The 23,061-nt window shown below is 52.0% G+C and overlaps 1 protein-coding gene across 1 annotated transcript in view; it reads right to left on the reverse strand.

The window, feature by feature from the left end:
- Positions 1-20,713, reverse strand: part of PARD6G (par-6 family cell polarity regulator gamma) — a 103,245-nt gene extending 82,532 nt beyond the window's left edge. Inside the window, exon 1 of the mRNA XM_068563018.1 lies at positions 20,571-20,713. Within this exon, the coding sequence (XP_068419119.1) occupies positions 20,571-20,642 (72 nt within the window). The 5' untranslated portion in view covers positions 20,643-20,713. The remainder of the gene's footprint in view (positions 1-20,570) is intronic.
- Positions 20,714-23,061: the final 2,348 nt, after the last annotated feature.

The raw sequence follows: 23,061 nt of genomic DNA on the forward strand, positions 1-23,061 counted from the left end.
AAAAACAAATACAGTATGCTAACACATATATATGGAATCTAAGAAAAAAAAAAAAAAAAGGCCATGAAGAACCTAGTGGCAAGATGGGAATAAAGACACAGACCTACTAAAGAATGGACTTGAGGATATGGGGAGGGGGAGGGGTGAGATGTGACAGGATGAGAGAGTGTCATGGACATATATACACTACCAAATGTAAAATAGATAGCTAGTGGGAAGCAGCCGCATAGCACAGGGAGATCAGCACGGTGCTTTGTGACCTCCTGGGGGGGTGGGATGGGGAGGGTGGGAGGGAGGGAGATGCGGGAGGGAGGAGATATGGGAACGTGTGTATGTCTGTAGCTGATTCACTTTGTTATAAAGCAGAAACTAACACACCATTGTGAAGCAATTATACTTCAATAAAGATGTTTAAAAAAAAAAACAAACTGAAAATGTTGTGCATCAAGAAAGTGAAAAGATAATCTACATACTGGGAGGAAAATTCTGCAAATCATATATAATGTACTTGTACCAAAAATATATAAAGACCCATTAAAACTCAACAATGAAAAGACAAACAACCCTATTAAAATGGGCAAAGGACTTGAACAGACATTTCTCCAAAGAAGATATACACATAGCCAATAAATACATGAAAAGATGCTCAACATCATTAGTCATTAGGAAAATGCAAATCAAAACTGTAATAAGCCACCATTTCACCCACTATGATGACTACAATCAAAGAGATAGATGACAGGGACTTCCCTGGTGGTCCAGTGGTTAAGACTCCACGTTTCCACTGCAGGGGGCATGTGTTAGATCCCTGGTCAGGGAACTAAGATCCCACATGCAATGAGGTGCAGCCAGAAAAAAAAAAAAAAAAAAGAGATAGATGACAATATGTTGGTAAGAATGTGAAGGAGTCTGAACTCTCTCATACATTTCTGGTAGGAATATAAAATATGTGTCTGTTTTGGTAATCAGTTTGGCTCCTAAAAATGTTGAACAAAGAGTTGCCATGTGGCCCAGAAATTTCACCCCCAGGTATGTACCCAAGATAAATGAACACATAAAAACTTGTACATGAATGTTCACAGCAGCATTGTTCACAACAGCCAAAGAGTGAAAACTATCCAAATGTCCATCAGCTGATGAATGGATAAACAAAAAGTGGTATATACCCTTATTAGTGAATATTACTCAGCCATAATAAGGAATGAAGTATGATATATGCTGTGACAAATTTGAACCTTGAAAACATTATGGTTAATGAAAGACGTCAGACACATAAGACCATATACTGTATGATTCTATTTATATGAAATGTACAGAATAGGCAAATTCATAAAGAAAGTAGACTAGTGGTTTCTAGGAACTAGAAGTAGAAAGGAATTGAGAATGGCTGTCAGTCGGTATGGGGTTTCTTTTTGGGGTGAAGAAAATGTTCTAAAATTAAATAATGGTAATGATTGCACAACTCTGTGAAAATACTAAAAACTACTGAATTTACACTTTAAAGGTATGAATTTTATTTCATATAAATTACAGCTTACAGAGCTGTGTTTTTAACTTTCACTTCAAAGAATAATTTTTTTAAACCGCCAATTGAAGGCTTATTGGCAGTTGCGTTGAGAAATATGGAAACCCCGGGAGACGGTGGTGGGCTGGCTGGTGCACACGGAGGCTCTACTTTTGCCCCAGGAAATCCCAAGAGGCCAAGGGTCCAAGCATCGGCTGCCAGCACACCTCAGTTAAGCAGACGAAGACTTACAAAGAACTCAGGGAAGCCCGCCCCCCGCCCCGCCACCATTACTGCTGGCCCTTGCAGAGGAGAACAGGATGTGAGACTTCGTCCAAGCTGGTAGGGCAAGCTTTTCCAGTTCGAATTGGTCCAACAGCGTAGAACTGGTAGGGAAGACAGAGGGCAGGCACTCTGAACAGGGCAGAACTTGCCTCCTTCACACGCCCATCTCCACCCTGACCCCAAACTGCAAAAGGCCCTCAATCCCTCTCATCCAATTTAGAAGCTAAAACTTCACATGAATGCTGCTTTTGGAGCCACAAGGCTCTGGCAATGCAAATGTATTTTCATCATTCAATGTCACGTGACTCCAAGGTTAGTTCATTACCATTACCATAATTATCTCTTACTTTCCAGGTTAAAAATATTAAAAATGTAAAATTTTCTTTTTCTTGATACCTAAGGAGTTCTCTCTACAGTTATCCACATGTTTAAACAAACCCCTTTTGTATGGAAACATATTTAATTCAGAGCGTGAAAGGCTCATTTGGTGTGCACTGCAAGTCTTGTTAGCTGTCTTCACGCCCACAATTAAATCATAAGCTTCCCCAGTGGAAGTGCACTTCCAAGCTCCTATGCTGAGGGTCTCAGAGAGAGAGATTTGCCCAAAGCCATAGAGCTACTTGATTCCAGGCTGGAAATAAACCCCATTTCCTGACTCTGGTCCTGTGTTCCATCTGCAGCACTAAGCTGCTGCCACTTCAAGCCAGCCAAAAAGTTCATTCTTTTTACAACTGAAATCATGGCCCCAGGTTTCACCTTAAACTCACTTAGCTACTATTTACTTAAAAACTCTAAAATGGCACATTTTTGATAATTAAGATGCATCTCTGGCTTAATACCATTCCCAAAGAAACTGAGTCTGAGTAAAGCAGCTGCCATCCTCCTGTGGTCTAACATCAAAGGCAAGGGTAGGAGAATTATAAATGGTATTGTCTTCTCACCTAGGTCCTTTCCCACTGTTGTCTTTCTAACTAGGGAGGGCTCCTAGGGCCTGAACCCCACGTGATGTCCCTCGACGGCCCCAGGGAGGGTCAACCAATCACCTTTTCCATCAGTTGGGGAAAGGCTGTGAGAGGTAAAGGTGCACCCGTGGCTGTGTCTCTAACAGCTACCTGGGGGCAGGAAATGCACCACACTCCTGTTACTTTCAAGCTGCCCCCTCCTAGATGTAGGGTTAGGGTTAGGGTTAGGAAACACCGTTTCCATCAGTTGGGGAAAGGCTGTGAGAGGTAAAGGTGCACCCGTGGCTGTGCCTCTAACAGCTACCTGGGGGCAGGAAATGCACCACACTCCTGTTACTTTCAAGCTGCCCCCTCCTAGATGTAAGCAGCCAAAATCCAGAGGCGAAGGGTGCTCTTGGTCACTCTTTGCCACAGTGTCTGACTCAACCACCCCAAGCCCCAGCTCACCTCCCCTTTCAGACTGGCTTTCACAAAAAAGGGGAATTGAACTTTAAGGACAAAGGTCTGTAACTCTGAATTTCTATCCTCCTTCATCATTTCCTTAAGATACTCTGCTGTTTTTAAAAAAGCATCCTTTCCTCTCCTGCATGCAACTCACGGTAATCTTCGCCTCAGAGGCAGTCAGAAAAGCTGACCGCATGTGCCTGTGAACATAGTCACTCTGGAGAAACCAGCAAGATTCATGCTGGACCGAAAAAGAGGCGGAAACGTCAAGGGCTGGTGTCTGGTATGACACTTGAGGTGCCACTGGAGCCCAGGGCTCACTGGCCTGCGGCCGTTCCAGTCCTACCTGGGCCAGGAGGGACAGCTGACTGAGAGAGCTCTGCACTGGGGGAGAGGACGCTCCTCCAGGCTTCTCCAACACGTGTGCGTTTTAAACAATTAGGATCACACAGTTTGGTACGTTTATCTTTATGGTTTGAATGGGATAGAACCATACAGCTCAAAATTCAAAAGGAATCCCAGCCACCCAGTGTCCCCTCCACAGGAACCAATGATTTCAGTCCTACGTGCCTGCAAAAGGCATCTCCTGCATGTAAAAGCAATATCTGTGACTTGTATCCATATTCCCTCTTTTTTAAACAGTAGCATACTGTACGCACTGGTCTACTCTGCGCATTTTCCACTTATCTGCTGTACTTGAAAAACATTCTTTTACTGAATGCTTGTGGTCCTATGAGGTAGGTGTCTCGAACCTGCACGTCATCTGGCTCCTGGCTTGTAAGGGGCCCACAGGGACGTGATGAGGTATCGTCAGACTCACCAGGCAAGGCCAGAGGAGCCAGGCATGAAGGAGGAGTCTTTACCTGTTGAAATCTGCTTAGTTACTGAGTCACTTATAAGCTTCCCCTCAAACCCCAAGCAGCCACAAACTTTCAATTACCACATGAGCGATAGCAGGAAACTGCCACCAGACCACAAGCCCGTGAGTGCAGGGTCTGGTTGCTGCAGCCTAGCACGGTCCCTGGTATACAGTAGGCACTCAAATCTTTATTGAATTAATGAAATAAACCTGTGTTAACCAGTTTCAAAATAAAACTCTATAAGCTGACATTGCCGGACAGAACAGGAATGCAGAAGATGTGAGCATGGATTCACCACCCAGGCCCCGTGCCTCACGCCAGCCCTGCCGCATCCCATCCACCTGAGGCCGAATGCCAGCCCGCCCCTGCCCACCACATGTCAGCACAAAAGTGAAGACGTCTTCACCAGCAAAGGCACTGTTCCAATGAATATTTGCAAAGGGGTGTGTGATCTGGCCAGTGTAACACACTCTGGCTGTGCCTTTGGTTCAGAGGGCACAGCTCAACATCAAGTGCCAGTTTTAGGACACAGAGGCTCGGGGGGGTCTCAGTTAGACCCAGTGGCTGCCTGAAGGTGTGCCCTCCACTGGAGACCACGCGGTGGGCACTCAGCATTTGCGGCAGGAAGGTAGACCCCGAGGCTCTAGGCCGCTCCCACCACCACTGCCCGCCCCACACCCTCCCTGCAGCAGAACTGACCCTAGAAAGAGGAGGACATCCGAGAAGCATCGTTTGCTTTTGCCGCTCCCTTTCACAAGAGAGGCCCCAAGAACCACCAGGACACTTTTACAAAAGTGTCGTTTCATTGTGTCTCTTCACTCCTCCAAACTACCAAGTGGGAACTTTTTTTTAAAAAAATTAATTAATGTATTTATTTTTGGCTGTGTTGGGTCTTTGTTTCTGTGCGAGGGCTTTCTCCAGTTGTGGCAAGCGGGGGCCACTCTTCATCGCGGTGCACGGGCCTCTCACTATCGCGGCCTCTCTTGTTGCGAAGCACAGGCTCTAGACGCGCAGGCTCAGTAGTAGTGGCTCACGGGCCCAGTTGCTCCGAGGCACGTGGGATCTTCCCAGACCAGGGCTCGAACCCGTGTCCCCTGCATTGGCAGGCAGATTCTCAACCACTGCGCCACCAGGGAAGCTCCCACTTTTATTTTTTTTATGTGGACCATTTTTAAAGTCTTTATTGAATTTGTTACAATATTGCTTCTGTTTTATGCTTTGGTTTTTTGGCCTCGAGGCATGTGGGATCTTAGCTCCCCGACCAGGGATAGAACCCGCACCCCCTTCACTGGAAGCCGAAGTCTTAACCACTGGACCGCCAGGGAAGTACCCCAAGGAGGAACTTATTGATTGAAAAAATATTTTCATGCGCTGGACTTTATAGCTGCAAAAAGAAAAATATGGTCTCCATTTTATCCCCACTGACCCTGGCATAGAGCAGGCACTCAAAGTACACCTGCTGAGTGGACAGCTAGTGATAAGGTACGGCCCCTGCTCTCACTCACGCAGAGAATATCCATGGAGAGGTTCCAAGAAGCAGGTACGGCCCCTCACACTGGGGCACGTGAGTGAACAAAACAGAAAAAATGTCTGCCCTCATGAGACTTACATACTAGTGGGGAGGACAGACAGCAAACAGTAAAAATAGTGAACAAGGAGATCCTACAGTGTGTTAGAAAGTGGTAAGTGCCATGGGGAGAAGGAGAGAATAGTAAGGAGATGGGCTGATGGAAGCCACGTGTTTTCCATAACCTGCCGGAAGCTACATAGGAGCACAGACCATGGCAGCTCAAAGGCCTGCTGGATCCCTTCCACAGGGCCTGGATGGGTCGCCCCGGCGCTACAGCTCTCTGGGCTTCAGGTACCCCATCTGTAGGATGGGGCGACTGTAAGGTTTTATGCACACAGAGCAGGTTAGCCGCTTCTGATCACTGTAACAATTTAACGATTACTGTGAAAGCAGTACTTTCCTTGAAAAATCTTCAGGGCTAGACTCTTCGCAGTGATCCTGAGACTGCCCTAATCTTGACGGACCAAGGAGAATGCTAGATGCTAAATCTTCTCATTCCAATAGCCACTGACTGCTCCCTGGCAGGGGCCTGGGGCTGAAGCACCCAGGATTCCTCGGCTCATTTTCCTATTGCAAAACGTTGTGTTTATCTTGAAGATACTCCTGAGGGTTATCCAGGGGGCTACTATGTTCTTCCACACACGAACGACCCCTTATAATTAAAGTCTGTCTTAACAACGCAGACTTAAAACGACGCACACGCGTTACCCAGCCTTCTGAGCCGCTCACTGCAGGAAGCGACCCCAGCCCAGCATTCTGGACCCTGCGGTAGAGGCTCCGCCCCCAGGCGACCCCACCCCGAGGCACCACCCCATACCAAGGCCACGACCCCAGGCCTCTCAGGTGAGAGCAACCACAGGAAGTCATCAGAAGCACAGGTAGATTCTGATGGGAAATCTTCATCAAAATATGGTGAAAAAAGGAAACTGTAAAAGCTCATCAAACAGATGAAGCATGTGCGCAGGATGAAATATGATGAAGCCAACAGAAGTGCCGTTCTAGCGCTCAAGGAAGCCTTTACGATATGGAAAGTGGAAGAAAACACAACCCAACGGTAAATCCACAGTGTGATCCCAATCAGGTTGAAAATTACTTGGGTGCAACACAGAACAAAGCAGCAAGGCCCAACCCCGGGCCTGGGACTCCTGCCTAAGCCAAGAGCCCAGGGAGCTGTGTACACCTGGCCCACCTTCGGCCAGTGAAGCCAGGCTCTCTGGGCTGGGCCCAGGCACAGGGAGTTCTACAATGTTCTAGCTCCTGCTCAAGGTGTGCTCCCTGAAGCAGCAGCTCCAGCATCACGTGCAACCTGCTGGAGATGCAGGACCTCAGGCCCCAGGCCCAGGGAATCAGAATCTGCATTCTAACAAGATTCCCAGTAACCCAGGTGCACACTAAAGTCTCAAAGGCAGTGTCATAAACATCCCAGTAAGCATCTTGCCAGTAACCACTACGGGCTACTTTTTAGTACTCATTCATTCAACAAGATTTCACTGAATGCCCGATACGGGCCAGGCCCTGCGCCAGTGATGAGCGTCTTCGTGAGGCTGATGGTTTAGTTTGAGAGCCCAACGTTGAGAGGTTGAACAGTAATCACATGTGCAAATGTGTAATGACAAACTGAGAAACGTAAACAAAGGAGCTGCATGACACAGGCCCTGGTTTAAACTGTGTGCATGAGGAAAGCAACAAACAGAGGGAGAAGGGGCTGCAGCACATCACCCGCACGTGGCCCGAAGGAGCTCCCAACAGCCCAGGCACCGCGGGGGGGGGGGGGGGCAGGACCTCACTGTGTGCACCAGGAGGCTGCCGGGGCAGCCCTGTGGGCTGTGACCTCCTATGTCCTGCTCTTCATCGGGGTGGGTCCTGGAGTCGCAATCAACACGACATTCCAACCATAAAAGATCTCAGGAGCGTACATTCATAGGGTAAACGCCTGCACCTCGGGACCATTTCAGGACGGGGCCAAGGAACATGTGTACACAAGCATGCCATGTGGAAAACTGTGGAGAGACCTCCATTTATGGGATGCTCAGGCAGCACAGGTTGTCGTCCTAACGAGGCATCTGTCAGAGCTTGGGACCTGCCACGGGACGACCTCCTGGGCTGACACACTGGGACAGTTTAAAATCGGGCCACAGACCTGTGAGTCAGATGGGGTGGAGCCGACAGCAGAGCCTGGCCCCTTGCTGTGCCCCGTCCACCCACCTCGATCCACAGCAATGATGGCGCAGCTGTCAGCACCTGCAGAACTGCTCAGACAAGCACCAATTCCTGCATGAGGCTGCCAGACAGCTGCTGGGGACTGAGAACCCACTGCACTTGTGGTCACCTCTACGAGCCCCATGTGTGCTCCAGACAGGTGGGCACACACTCCTCTGCTCACGAATGCGTGACCGGCACCCATGGACCCAGTACTGCTAAATGTAGGGGTGGGGCAGGGCTGAGAATGGAGGACAGAGAGATTTAGGAATACGGCCTGCGGTCCCTGCCTGGCAGGAGTTTCCACTGTGGTAGAGAAGGTGTGGTGGGCGCCAAGCTTTGCATGCACGCTCTATGTGACCCTAACGGCAACCCAGAGGTGTCACTGTTCCCATTTTACGGACCAGGAGACCGAGGCCTGGAAGGCTTCCATAACAGTGCACGGGTACAAGACTAGTAAATGAAGGAACTGAGGCTAATACAGGGGAGAATTTAGACGAGACCTAAAGAGCGCCCATGGTGCGGGTGAGAATTCCAAGGGACAGGGACGCCCTACGTGGGAAGGGACGGCACCCAGACCAGCTGACAGCGTGGACAAAGGGGGGCCACGGTGGGGCTAGCAGCATGAACCAGAGCCGGGCTGCTCTAGGAGCTGGGGGTAAACGTGCAGGGAGACCCTGGTGTTGAGGTGGGGCTGGAGGACTGGAAAGTCCACCTGGGCCAGAGTGTGGAGGTAAATGCCAGGCTGCTCATCTGTCTTCGCCTCCACAGAACTTTCCTGGAACAGAGATCCACTCAGGCAGAGGACTGGAACCCCAGCCTGAGTAGGGAAGCAAGGTCACATTCGGACGTGAGCTCAGGATGCAGGGAAAGCGTCAGTGACCAGGGAGGGGATGGGCTGAGGCGGGATGCTGCCTGGGTCAGTGGTAGCTTATCACACAAAAGGCAGAGTCACCAAGAGCCAAGGCTCTGGATCAGTATACTAGGTTCAAATTCCTGACTCACCTTGACTGGCTGGGTGACTCTGGATAATTTCAACTTCTCCAAGCTTATTTCCTCCTTTGTAAAAGAGGGACAAAGTATATTCCTCATAGGGTTGTTGTGAGAACTGCATACACATCCATGTGCTGTTCTGAGTGAGATTCCAGCAAACAGCAGCCGTTCACCAGCTTGCACTCGATCAGCTTGTTCCCGGAGCTTTTGCTCTTCTTGGCCAAGCACGCGTGGAGAAGGTGCACAAGTCTTGCACTGAGCTAGACCTTCCACACGCATTCCCAGGGCTGTATTGAGCCCTTCTCAAAGAGCCAGACTTGCCAGCATCATAAAGTGTGAGACCTTTTGCCGGCGTGGGTTTACGAAAGACAGAGCAGGAAGCTCGTGGGTCCCCAACAGCAGCATTCCCTCCTTCAGCTGAGCCACCTTCCTAATTTCTGAAAACGAGTCACGGCTTCCATAGGCCCTGTCCCTTCCATCACTGGCAGGCAGTTATTTTTCAGGGCATTTTTCACAATGAAACCACCTTTTTATAACTCTGTGGGAGAAAAGCTGTGCTCAGGAGTGTGACCCTAACCCCGATCTCTGCATGGGGACTCAGAGCTGAGCTGAGCAGGCGCTGCCCACCCCCAGCCTCGCAATCCAAGGGGCCTCCGCTGAGTCACATGTCCAGTGTGCTAGGGACCCGGGAGGTCACCGCTACACTGACCACAGTTGCAAAGAGCCTCTGCAGTGCTACAGAGGAAAAGGCTCTCCCTATACCCGCCCCATCTCCCTCCAATCAGACTGTACACAGGCCAGAGCTCATGGGGCTGCCTAGGAGAGGGGATTTCACAGGATGCAGGAGGGATATTTAAGGAGCAGTGCAGCCCTGAGCTGGTGTCCAGGAGGTGCTGGGGAGGAAGGTGGAGTGACACATGCTGTGACTTCAGAGCACGTCTGGACCAGGTAGGTGTTGTCTATTTTCCATGAGGTGGAATCAGGGGAATGAGAACTAGATGGGAAGCAGGATGGCATAGCAATTGAGGGTTTAAGATCTGATTTTGCCACGTGGCTGGGGCCTTGGCTGGGTGAGGTAACAGCCTGGTCAAGACCCCAGGTCCTCCTCTCTGCAGCCCATGCATAAGGTGTCACGAGCATCAAGGAAAACATCTGTGACGAGTACCCGGCAGAAGGGCTGGCAGGAAGCTGGTACACAGCTGACGCTCCAAGAAAGGCAGCTGCAACCATGAGATGCCACTGAGACGGACGAGAGAAGGTCACACCTGCCTGGACTCTCCTCCAGGTGAGGCAACCTGGGTGGCAGCTGCTCCCACCAGCCGGGACCTAGCTCCTAGGGCAGGGAGGGAGCCCAGAGCCTGTGTGCTCCCCGGAAACTCGCTCCAGGAAGGACTGCAGGGCAACCCCGATAGCACACGCTCGCTCACTCTCAAGGGCTGGTCCTTGCTGATCCTCGGCCTGGCGGTGACCAGAGTCTGTGACCCACCGGGCGGGCTGAGAGGAGGCACCACTGGTCAGCAGTGCGGTCGCATTCCTGGGAAACTGCTCCCAGCTCGGGGCAGCGCGGGGGGCGGGCGGCGGAGCACAGGACAGGTGGCTCCGAGCTCGAGACGAGCAGGGACAAAGCTGCTCCAGGGCAGCCCCTCTCCTGAGGATCCTCGACACACCGCTTCCCACAAGAGCATCCAGACGCACGGGCTTCCGCACCCCCTTGCAGGCCAAAGGAGCACCTTCTTGTGAAATCTGGGTACCCTGCTCATCCCGCAGCTGTAGCTGCCGCCAGGAGCCAGGGGCCACCTCCTCCTCTGTGTGAAGGACCTGCCGGCAGGCAGAGTAGTCGGCTTTGCCCCATAGCAGCAGCCCGTTACCATTCCAGGCCAGCGAGGGAAGTAAGGGCAGGGCTTGTGGGTGGGGAAGCAGTCGCTCAGGCCCCCAAGCGTGGAAAACAGGACACGAACATGACTCTAGTCTCCCAATTCCTCTAGCACAGCTGACCACGTAAAGACAGCCGCTGAACGGTCGTCACAGTTCTCTCCCACAGCCCTTACCCAGGGGCCCCAGGGTCCTTCCACAGCAACACACCCCCCCAAAGGAGGCCGTCGGGGGGGCTTTCTGCCCCTGTGCATCCGTGCCCCACGTCCTGTCTCGGAAGCAAAGGCACGGAGAGATCTGCTCTGTAGACTGATGGACATACCATCCAGCTTTCGACAGGCACACTCACGCCGTGAAACGGAAAATAAACATGCCGGATCACCAGGCAGGACTTTTAGGGAGAGCGAAGAAATTCCCGAAGGCAAAGGATGCGGTTCACCAACATCCTCAGGTGTGCGAGTGGTGAGCTGCAGGGCGACACAGGCACACCCCCAGGTGAAGGCCACGTGAAGTTCCTGGCTCCACAGCCCGCCACGGTCAAGGCCGCCGTGAGGGTCTTCGTTCCGCGTGGGAAACTCAGACAGTTTTCAAAAGGACAACTGTGCACCGTCACCAAAGAGACTGTGGCAGAGGTAGAGGACACGTGTACGGACACCAGGGGGGAAGCGGCGGGGGGGCGGTGGTGGGATGAACTCGGAGACTGGGATCGACACGAACACACTGATGTGTATGAAACAGATGACTAATAAGAACCTGCTGTATAGAAAATAAATAAAATAAAATTCAAAAAAAAAAGAGACTGTGGCATGAGCTGTCCTGGACCCGTTGAGCAGCAGCAGGCCCGTCCTTGTTCATGTCGTGTCTCAGTTTCTCTCCGAGCACCTGGCCCAGCAGAAGGGCCCACACAAGGTAGTACGGGGTAGAGCGGGGCAGAGGAAGGCAGGACAGCAGCAACTCAAACTGCAGAATTAAATGAAGGACCGGGGCGGGGGGAGGCTTCCCTGGTGGGCCAGTGGGTAGGACTCCACACTCCCGATGCAGGGGGCCCGGGTTCCATCCCTGGTCGGGGAACTAGATCCTGCGTGCGTGCCGCATCTCAGAGTCTGCGTGCCACAACTGACAGTCTGCATGCCACATCTCAGAGTCTGCGTGCTGCAACTAAAGATCCCGCACCCTGCAACTAAGACCTGGCGCAACCCAAGTAAATAAATACATAAATATTTTTTTAAGTAAATAAATAAAGGAAGGACTAGGAAGGCCCTTCAATTCTGTAAGACAAATTCCTGATTTGTTTGGATTCAGTAATCAACAACTAATTAATAAGCTGTGGCTCAAGGCCTTCGGGAACTCCTTAACCCTCAGGACCCTACAACAGCTGCTCCACCCAAATCCACCCAAGTCCAGTGCTGGAGCCTGCACACCTGACACTCCAGAAGAGCCACAGTGGGCTGTGCGCTAGCCTGACCAGGACCTCCGCCAGCCGGCCCCCAGCAGCATCGAGAACGGCTAGTGAAATTCACAGGCACGCTGAAGAGGAGCTCACAGGAGGCTTTGGCCACCTGGACCTCCAGCAACGCAGACGGATGCACAAGAATACTTTTTTTTAAAACATCTTTATTGGAGTATAATTGCTTTACAACGATGTGTTAGTTTCTGCTGTATAACAAAGTGAATCAGCTATACGTATACATATATCCCCATATCCCCTCCCCCTTGCCTCCTTCTCCCACCCCTCTAGGTGGTCACAAAGCACCGAGCTGATCTCCCTGTGCTACGCGGCTGCTTCCCACTAGCTATCTATTTTACGGTTAGTAGTGTATATATGTCCATGCCACTCTCTCACTTCGTCCCAGCTTACCCTTCCCCCTCCCCATGTCCTCAAGTCCATTCTCTACATCTGCGTCTTTATTCCTGTCCTGCCCCTAGGTTCTTCAGAACCATTTTTGTTTTAGATTCCACATATATGCACTAGCATACGGTATTTGTTTTTCTCTTTCTGACTTACTTCACTCTGTATGACAGACTCTAGGTCCGTCCACCTCAATACAAATAACTTAATTTCGTTTCTTTTTATGGCTGAGTAAAATTCCATTGTATATATGTGCCACATCTTCTGCACAAAGGAATACTTTGAATCCATAAAAAACAGATCTCTGGATGCACACAACACGGATGGACGTCGCGCCTGAGAACCAGCGCGCTCATCTTTGGTGACAGAGACCCTGATGGTGGCTACGCTGGGGACGGGTGCTGACCGCACAGGGCACGAAGGAACCTCCTGAAGGCCGAAGTGTTCCACACTGTGATGGGCACAGTGCTCACCGGGTGTGCAAACACGTAAAATTTCATCAAGCCACACGCCTGAGGTTAGTGTACTTTACTGTCACACACACCGCACTCCACACAGGAGAGGTTCCCTGGTGTGAGGCGGGGCTGGAACAGTTTCCTGAAAAGGCAGCTGTTTCAGCCTTGAGGCGTGGCAGAGCTTCCCCGGTAAGTGTAGGAGAGGATCAGGTTGCAGAAGGTCAGCCCGTGGACCCGGGGAGGGTGACAAACTAAGAATTTAACAGGGATGGGCCATGCAGGAGGCTCTGGGCGCTTTTCACACTCTTTAAGCGACAAAAGCTTTTTTTACTTCCCTCAAGTAAAATGCCACACATATACCCCAAAACACAGAGCACATGCTCTGGCTGGGGATGGTGAGGGGAGCCCACCCCCTTGGTCTCCTCTGCCAGCAAGCATCTTTGCAGAGCCCCAGAGGAACACAGTCTTGGGGAGTCGGAGAGATGGATGGTGGGGTGCGGGAGACATATCCCTGGACCCCAGGAACCTGGGAAGCACTGAATTTAGGGGACAGGGAAAGGAGGCATCAAAGGTAACTGCTGTCCCAGCTGTAACAGTGAGTGCCCTGTCCTGCTACCCCTATCCTATGGGTAACACAGGGCTGCCCAGGCGGCTCTGGCAGAGGAGGCAGGTAGGGCCAATGGGGTTTACGAGGAAGAGGGGTGAGCGCCGCTCGTGGAGGTGCACGGGAGCTGGCTCTGACGACGTGCCCCGAGCTGGGCCCCTGCAGCTCTCAGCCGACAATTTAGCACTAAGGAAATAAGGAGACACTAACAACAGCAGCAATGTCCACGCGGACTTTTAAATCAGCTTCCTTTGAACTTCCAAATTTTCTCTTCTTTGTTCAGCTCATCTTCTACCCCGTTCTTTCCCTTCCCCTCCGTGGCACTAGCAGGCAGGGGACAAGGCCCCGGAACCCTCTCAGAGATGCCCTGGGAATAAGTCAATTGGTGAATCCAGCTTTGGTCACCTTCCTCAAAAAGCAGTTCTTTTTGAAAGTACCCTGACAGACCACTTCTGAACTAGTAGCTGTCAGGAAAATCATCTGATTTCAACTCAACTAACATTTATTGGGTACCTACTGCATGCAAAGCACTGCTTGTCACATTTTAGCCGCTGAATTTTTTCCTTGGCGCGTGCTACTGAGAAACGCAGCACAGGGAGAGAGCTAGAGTCCCCAGATGCGTAAAAAGTGGGGACCAGAGCCCAGCTGCTTCTGGAAGCAAGGAGGGGAGAAGATGTTCTGACTCATCTCAAAGCAGCCCGCGCAGGCACTGCTGTTGCTGACGCCAGAGAAGATAAGAGCAGTTCCTGGATGCCCGAGCACCGTGACTGGTCTTGCTATGTGGGCAGGATGGCTAGGATGCACCGGAAACCTCTGGTCTCAAGATGTGAAACTGTGGATTTGGTGACACTTTGGATATCAGAATGAAGGACCCCCGCATCCACCCACTCCGATATGCCCACCAGCGACTGATCCTTCATTGGATCATACGTTTTTAAGGTGGGGATGCTGGATGTCTTGGTTACCTTTGTACCCCAGCACGAACCCCACACCTGTCACACTGTAGTTGCTCAGTAAATGAATACATCAATGGATGGTAGGTTTTTAAGAGTAACTACTGAACACTGGACTTCCCTCAAGGCCACACGGCTAGAACCTGCGCCCGGGATGGAAGAAAAGTAGAACTTCCTCCCCCAAAGCACTAGGCCTAACCCTTCCAAACTCCAGATCCAGACAGCCCGAGAGGGACTGCCTCATTCTACACGGGGTGAGCTGTGAACACCTGCGTCAGTATCCGGACCTGGACTTGAGGGCTTGCCAGAGGGGGAGGGGCAGCAGCCCTCCTCCAACAGGGCCACAGACCGTCCATGGTAAAGAGCACGGGGTCTGGAGCCAAAGTGCCTGAGCTCGCTGACCCGGGCCAGCTTAGTGGAACCACCTTGATTTTTCAGTGTTCTCTTGTGTGATGGAGGTTAGAACAGAACCCATCTGGCAAGGTTGTGATGGGGATTAATGAATTATTATTTGTAATGTATTTAGAATATATATGTATGTGGTTAACCAAACATTAAGAAATACTTCTGAATGCAACCTATACACAGAGGGCAGCATCCAGCCCGGACCATCTCTATAACCCCAGTGTGTTCAGGGCAGCCTCAGAGGAGGGCTACAGGCTGTGTGTTGGGGCTAGAAAGGGGCACAGCAACTCGCATTGCTCCCCAGGTTCACAGCTGAGGAGAAATCTGCCGAGAGGAAGTGGGGAGCCTATAAACATGGAAACGGCTAGTTGACCTAATGCAACTCCCAGACCCCTGAGGCCCCTTTCACAGATGCCTCTGCCGTCGTCATTCCAAGCTCCTTCCTTGCTTGCCTCTAAAAGTCCAGGAGGCCCCTTCATGGGAAAGAGGCAGGATGCCTCTCTATTTTCGCCGATTCAGGATGTGATTCACAAACATTAGAGCTCCTGACACCTAGAAGCAACCTTGAATGGTTGCATCTCCCAGGCCCTGACACTCCTTTCCTTCCCTAAAATTGGAAGAGCCCTCTATCTGAAATGTCATGGGTCCTAGGAAAGGGCTTGAACCCCTGCTAACTGGGGTGCCCCTAGGAAGGCCCATAGGGTTTTCTGCTGCTCACGGGTCACAGACCCACAGGAGGTGGGCAGCAACACCATCCGTGCCCACCAGACTGACACTCCCCACCTGGGTCCCTGATGAGAGTCTCCTCTAGATGCAACTTCCCAAATCAAGTTACAGAACCTGTTTAAACACAGACATGCACAGATACAACAAAACCGGAATCTTCAAAGGGTGTAGCCAAACACACAGGTGAGTCAAACCGTGTCAGGCGGTTCTCAACTGGCCCACAGGAGGCAAGTGCCCAGCCACCCGATGGGGAGGGCCTGGCCCAGGCTCCAGCCCCCAGATGGAAGGGCATGGCCAGGCAGCCAACAACCTCAGCAGAGACAAGATGTGGGACCACAGGGAACACTGTCACCTAGCACCATCTGCACTGATTGGAAAATCTCCTGTGGACAAGCGGCTCCATAACTCAGTAAAAAATAAGAACACTAACCAAAAAAAAAAAAAAAAAAAAAAGAAGGGTGGAAAGAAACAGGCAGCTAAAAATAGACATACAAATAGCTAACAAATATAAGAATTTTCTATTCATTAATAACCCAAGAATACAAATTAAATGGGGTAGTGCTTCACTTATCTAAATGGGAAAGAATAAGAAAATACCCAGTACTGGAGGCAGGGAGAGGGCTAGATATGAAACAAGGTGTACACATTTATAGAAGAGACTTTCTGGAAGTAAATTCAGCAATATGTACTCAAAGCCTTAAAAATGTGCATACTTTTCACTTAGTAATTTCACTTCTAGGAATCTGTCCTAAAGAAATAATAAAAGTTCTGCACTGAATTAAGGGAATCAGTATTCTTTGTATACTTTTTATGATATACATTCTACATGGACTCTTTATATAAAGATTTAAATGCAAAGTTGTTATTCACAGCATTGTTTATTCTAGGAAAAAACTGGAAATAACCCAATAGGATATTAGTTAGATTAATTATGGTTTACACATAAGATGGACTACTACGTAGTCATGTCAAAAATATGTTTTCTAAAAATATTAATGACATGAGAAAACACTTTACACTTCACTGCTAAGTTGAAGGTGGAAACTTGAAGGCTACAGAATAATATACCTATAAAATATGACTCTGATTCTGTAAAACAAAGACATCTGCATGTATACATGCATATAAAGGGTCAGAAGGACATGCGACCACACTTTGGATGTGAGAATTACCCCCTTGTGCCTGTTATGGTTTCTACATTCTCTACAATGGTAATGCATTTGTTTAGAATGCAGAAAAGTCTCCAACATTATTATCTAAACCAAGCAGCCAAAACTGGATTAAAACCTTTAGAGGTGTTACTCTCCCCCCACACAATGGATACAACAAGCCATGGGGGTGTAAACACAGTCCTGGGTTCCTGTCACCAGCACCGTGACAAAGGCCATAAGATGACAGAAACACGGGGAAGGGGTCAGAGGATGCAGAAAGCTTGGCCTGGTGAAGACATCAGGTGGGCCTTGTAGGAGAGGGTCATCAGGATAGGGCAGATTCTTCGAGAAAACATTTCAGGTGGGGGTTAAGCCACATAAACGGGGCCCAGAGGCTGAAGAGAACATGGATGAGGCCTGAGGGGTAAGGAAACCGGGAAAAAATGGGCCTCATTTAACACAGGGGCCTCCAGCCAGAGGGTGAGGGCTCAGTGAACAGCAGCTTGCGGAGATGGGTAGCTGTGTTCCTCTAGGCTTTTCAGGCATGTGGCTCACAATGGCCCCGGGCGGCCTTCTGCCTTCTCCTCAAACAAGTCATCCCCAATTACTCTGCCCCTGTAGACCCCTCCCCCAGCATTGGCCTTCCTGCTGCCCCTCTGATGGGCCAAGACTTGCTCCCCTCGGCCTGAAACATGCTCCCTCAGACAGCTGCACAGCCCCTCCCCACTGCAGGTCTTACAGGGAGAGAGGAAAAAGTCAGAGTGAGTGTGAAATGGTGGCCCCATTAACCAAAACTGGGGAATCAGAAGTGCGTGCACCTAGAGGGCTGGGATAGGGAAGGTGGGAGGGAGACACAGAGGGAGGAGATATGGGGATATATGTATACATATAGCTGATTCACTTTGTTATAAGGCAGAAACTAACACACCATTGTAAAGCAATTATACTCCAATAAAGATGTTAAAAAAAAAAAAAAGAAGTGCATGCAGCTGGTGGGGAGAGAAATAGATGCATCACAGGTATTAAAACAGAAATGCTGGGGAAGAGTCAGGGGCTATATGATGGGGAAGAGCCACTAGGTCAAGATACTGTCTCTGTCTCTGAGGCTTTGGGAATTGACCAGCTGTGGCAGATGGCTAATGCCAAAAATTCTGAGAGGATCAGATTTTCAGACCTGATATCCTGAAATGCCACAGAACCCTGATCTGCAGTGCTTAACTCTTATAATTGTGGGTGCTCTGCAGTTTAAAAGTACTTCATTACCTCATTTGATCCTGGAAGGCTAGCAGAATAGGTACAATGACCATTTTACAGATGAAATAACTAAGGCTCAGAAAAGTTAAATAACTTGCCTGAAAACTCCAAAGGGTAGGTGGCAGAACTCCAAAGGGACTCAGCTCCCGGGCACCACTTTCTCCACATACAAACCCAGGTGTTACGGTGCTACCTTTAGATGGTAGAAAGACATCACTGTCGTAACGTTTGGGCTCCCATATTTTGACATCAGCAGCTGGACTAAGGCTCCCTGCAGAGATGGACTCCATGCGTGCAAGTGTTCACTACCACGTGGGTGGGTGGGAGGGCGTGTACAGAGGGACGAGCCATGTGAACCCTCTGGACAAACAGTAAGGCAAGCCCCCTCTTCCGAAAGGGCAGGGGTCGGTCGTGGTGGTGTGTGTATAACCAGCCAGCCCAGCAGGGCCCAGGCTGGTGTGGCCTGCCAGGGGTGCTCCCAAATTCAACCAAAACTTTCGCTCTGCCACTCACCCCCAGTGGAGCATTCAATGCATCTGAACTTGAACCCAGGCTTGGGCCATGGGGCAGTGCCCCTTCTTCACTGGGGAGTTAAGAAGGTGGGGCACCCTGAGGCAACCCGCTGGGCCACCCGAATGCCCACAGCCCCCAGCTCCCCAGGAGAGGCAAAGGCAGACTCCTACTCTCCAGTCCCCAGGGGCCCTCACAGTGTCCACAGTCCAGAACTGCAGGATAAGGCCTAGTGAGGACATTTCCTCCAGGACTGTCCCTCTGGACGGACCCTCTGGAGTTGCATCTGGTCAGGCAGCTGCAAGCCGCCCGTGGCTACTGAGCACAGGGAATGTGGCCAGTGAGACTCAGGAACAGCATGTGATGTTAATCACTTAGAACCAAACTGCCACCGTGAAAGGGCAGCAGGAGGTACCCTTGCGATCGAAGTGGTCTGTGTTGTGACCGTGCTGGGTCTCAGGAATGCGCACACGACAAAAGTGTGTGACCCAAAAACACCCCGTGAACAAGTCTGATGAGGTCCTGGATGTGACACTGTGATACAAGATGTTACCTTTGGGGAAGTCTCTGTATTCTTTTTCACAACTGCCTGTTAATCGATGATGATCTCAAAATAAACAGTTAAAACGAAACACCACACGTGCTCAGTGGCTATTGCAGGGGACAATGAGCCACCTTCCCACTGAGTTGAAGAAACGTCAATTACTTGGGGCTCCCACTCAACGCCTGTCGGTTCTTCTCCCCCACGCAACTCATAGCGGGCACTTCTGATTCCGGGGTGTGGGCACTCTGGGGCTAAAAGCGGGGAGGAGTGCGGGTCGAGGGTCCCAGAATTAGCATACGGGGTAGTTAGAGATGAGGGGTTCCGAACAAGACTGTCCAACAAGATGGTGATGAAATGCCGCAACTCACTGCAGTGGGGTTCCCGCAGAGAATCCCCCGTCCTCGGAGGAAGCCCTGTAACTCCTTCGCCAAAGGACGCCCCTTGGCCGGTAGGGGCAGCCCAGGCAGGGGGCCGCCGGGTTCGTCTTCCCAGAGACCGGACCGGGGCACACACGCCCCGCGACCCAAACGTGCACAGAGTTGGAGGTCAGAGCCCACCCTAGAGTCCGGCCCCCTCCCACCAACCACTCAGTCTCCTCCGCCTTGCTTGACCGAGGCGGGGGCCGCGCAGAGAACGGGCGAGAGCCGGATCCCAGGCAGCGGTTAGCTGGGCCCCCTCCCTCCAGGACCCTGAACAACTGCAGCTCCTGCTCTGCCGCGGGGTCCACCACTGAGACCCTCGCAGACAAAAGCGTCTGCCGCGAAGTAGCCGCCCCCGCAAAGGGCAGAAGCGCCAGATCCTATCAGCCAATTACCCAAACGCGCACAGCAACCCGCAAGTTCGGGCACGCTGGGGCCGGGGCGCGGGCAGCGGGAGGGGCCGCCGGCCCGGCGCGCCCGGGCAATCTGGGCCTGGGGCGCGCCGGGAGGCTGAGGGACTGGTACAGAGGGCCGGGCCGGGGGCTGGGGGTCCGGTCCGGGGATCGGGGACCGGCTGCCCGTCTCCCCTCACCGGTTCCGAGACTCCTCCGCAATGAAGGAGGCGGCGCGGCCAGGGCCCTCCCCTGGCCCGGGCCCCCGAGGCCCCTCCACGGCCCCGAATCCGAGCAGCCCCCGGGTCGCCCCGGAAACGTCGCCCCTCCACCGTGCGGCGCGCCGGGTCGCCGCCAGCTTGTGGAACAAAAGAGCCGCTCTCGCAGAGGGTCAGGCGGCCGCGCGGCCCTCCGAGCGCCGGGGCTCCAGCTGAACCCTATCGGGGTGCCGGGCTTTGTGCGCGCGCAGGGGCGGGAAGGATCGCGGGACCCCTGCACATCCCACGGACGGCGCCGCGTTCCAAAGTTGGCGCCGGCCCGTCTCGCACCTCCCAGTCCCCTTCGGGGTGCCCATTCATTCGCGGGGGTGGGGGGCGCAGACCGCCGGCCCCCGGCTCACCTTGCTCTTGACTTCCACCGCGCTGCAGTCGTAGAAGCGCAGGGTCTGAGACTTGTGGAAACTCCGGTTCATGGTTCCGGCCCCGCTTAGCCTCGTCTTCGCCCTTGCTCCTCGCTACGGGGGCTGCAGAAGGACCCCGGGTGCAATACCCGCCGCCGCGGCCCCGACCCCGGCCCGCGCTCGCTCGGCCGCGGGGCAGCTAGAGTGCAGCGGCCCGAGCTGGGCTGGCCGCGCGCCTTGGGCACTCCAGGGGCCGCGCGCGGGAGGAGCGGGGGAAGCCGGCGCGCGCCGCCCCGAGGACCCGCCCCCCGAGCCCCTAGAACCCACGTCCCGCCCCGAGCCCAGAGGATCCGCCACCAATCCCCGCCCCGCGCCCAGAGCATCCGCCGCCAATCCCCGCCCCGCACCCAGAGGACCCGCCCCCACGCCCCGCCCCGCGCGCCGACGACCTGCCCCGCGTCGCCAGCACTCGTACCCCGAGGACACGCCCGGAGCTCGGAGGACACGCCCCCACGAGCCCCAAGGGCCCACGTCCTGCTCCGCGTCCCGTGGATCCGTCGCCAATCCCCGCCCCGCGTCCCGAGGACCTGTTCCCCGAGGACACGCCCCACGCCGAGAAAACCGGCTCGCGTTCCCGAGGACCCGCCCCACGAGCCTCAAGGCCCAGACTCGCGCCCTGAGGATCCACCTCCCGAGACTGGAGGACACGCCCCCTGCCCCGAGGACTCACCCAACGCCCCGCCCAGGGCTCGCCGACCCGCCCCCCCAGAACCCGCCGCCAATCCCCGCCCTGTGCCCCGAAGACCCTCCCCCAGCCCCGCCCCGCGGACCCGCCCCCAAAGACGCCTCGCCCGCGTAGGTGCGTGCTCCAGTCCGCAAAATCAAGAGCGGGGAAGGGACGCCGCGCTGACCCACGCGGGGCGCCTCATTCCCACCTCGGCGCCCACGCTTTTTCTCCCTTGCTCGCTCCCGCCAAGCTTGTGTTTGCCTCCACCAGTCGGCCAAGGAGGGGGGCTGATTTTGGGTGATCTTTAACGTTGTCTTGGATGATAGGGGAATCATAGGAGGCGTGACGCCCTTGGGTCCACGTGTCCGTAGGAGCTGCCAGGTGGTAGATGGTCTGGGCGAAGGTTCTGCCCGAGGCAAACTCCTAAGGCATAGTCTAGCACAGGCCGAAGTAAAGGGATAGGGAAGGGTCAGAAGCATCTTATAGGCCTGTCTGATGAGAAGGAAGACTTCTGCCACGGCTGGTAGAAAAAAGAACATGTTAGGAGAAAGAGGTCATCAGTTGTTAGCAATGACATGAGTACTTATTATCTAGAGAGCTCTGGAAGCGGGGCTGCCAAAACCAACATCCTCGCTCTTGAGGTATTTGTAATGAAGCTAAGAACACAGGACAAATAGGTGTTTCAAAATTATTGTAAAGTATTCTATACGAGTTTACAATCCAATTTTAGTTTATTATATAATTTTTCTTAGTGTAAATTCATAGGAGGAAAAGGAAGAGGAAATACAAACATGCTAATGTAATTATTATACATACAGAAGGGTGTGTTAGTTAAATGTATGGTTTTATATGTAATCAAGGACTTCCCTGGTAGCGCAGTGGTTAAGAATTCGCCTGCCAATGCAGGGGACACCGGTTCCATCCCTGGTCCGGGAAGATCTCACATGCCACGGAGCAACTAAGCCCGTGCCCCACAACTACTGAGCCTGCGCTCTAGAGCCCGTGAGCCACAACTACTGAGCCCGCGTGCCACGACCACTGAAGCCTGTGCGCCTAGAGCCAGTGCTCCGCGACAAGAGAAGCCACCGCAATGAGAAGCCCATGCACCGCAACGAAGAGTAGCCCCAGCTCGCCGCAACTAGACAAAGCCCACATGCAGCAACAAAGACCCAACGCAGCCAAAAATAAATAAATAAAAAATAAATTTCTAAAAAAAAAAATTAAACTACGTTAAAAAATAAATGTAATCAAGAACAAATTTAGGAAACAATATAACCCCTCCAAATTTTCAGAACATTTTTTGTATATATATATAGAGAGAGAGAAAGAGTGTGAAACGAATGCAAACACGTTGTGAAATACTTATTAAATTCTATAGACAGAAAAAATAAATAGGAACTGAGAGTATATATATATATATATATATATATATATATGTATATACACATCTGTCATGCCTGTAAATGTGAATGAGATAAAATTCACCTATTTTAAGACTTTCAGATTTGTTCACTAAGTAATACCCAGTCAAAAACAGTAAACAAGAGGGGCCCTCCCTGATGGTCCAGTGGCTCAGACTCCACGCTCCCAGTGCAGGGGGCCCACGTTTGATCCCTGGTCAGGGCACTGGATCCTGCACGCCGCAACGAAGATCCCCAAGGGGCAACGAAGATCCCCGCATGCAGCAACTAAGACCGACGCAGCCAAATAAATAAATAAATAAATATTTTTTAAAAAAAACGGTAAACAAGAGACATAACTACA

This window comes from Eschrichtius robustus, chromosome 14 (genome assembly GCF_028021215.1).
Source record: "Eschrichtius robustus isolate mEscRob2 chromosome 14, mEscRob2.pri, whole genome shotgun sequence".
Lineage (NCBI taxonomy): Eukaryota > Metazoa > Chordata > Mammalia > Artiodactyla > Eschrichtiidae > Eschrichtius > Eschrichtius robustus.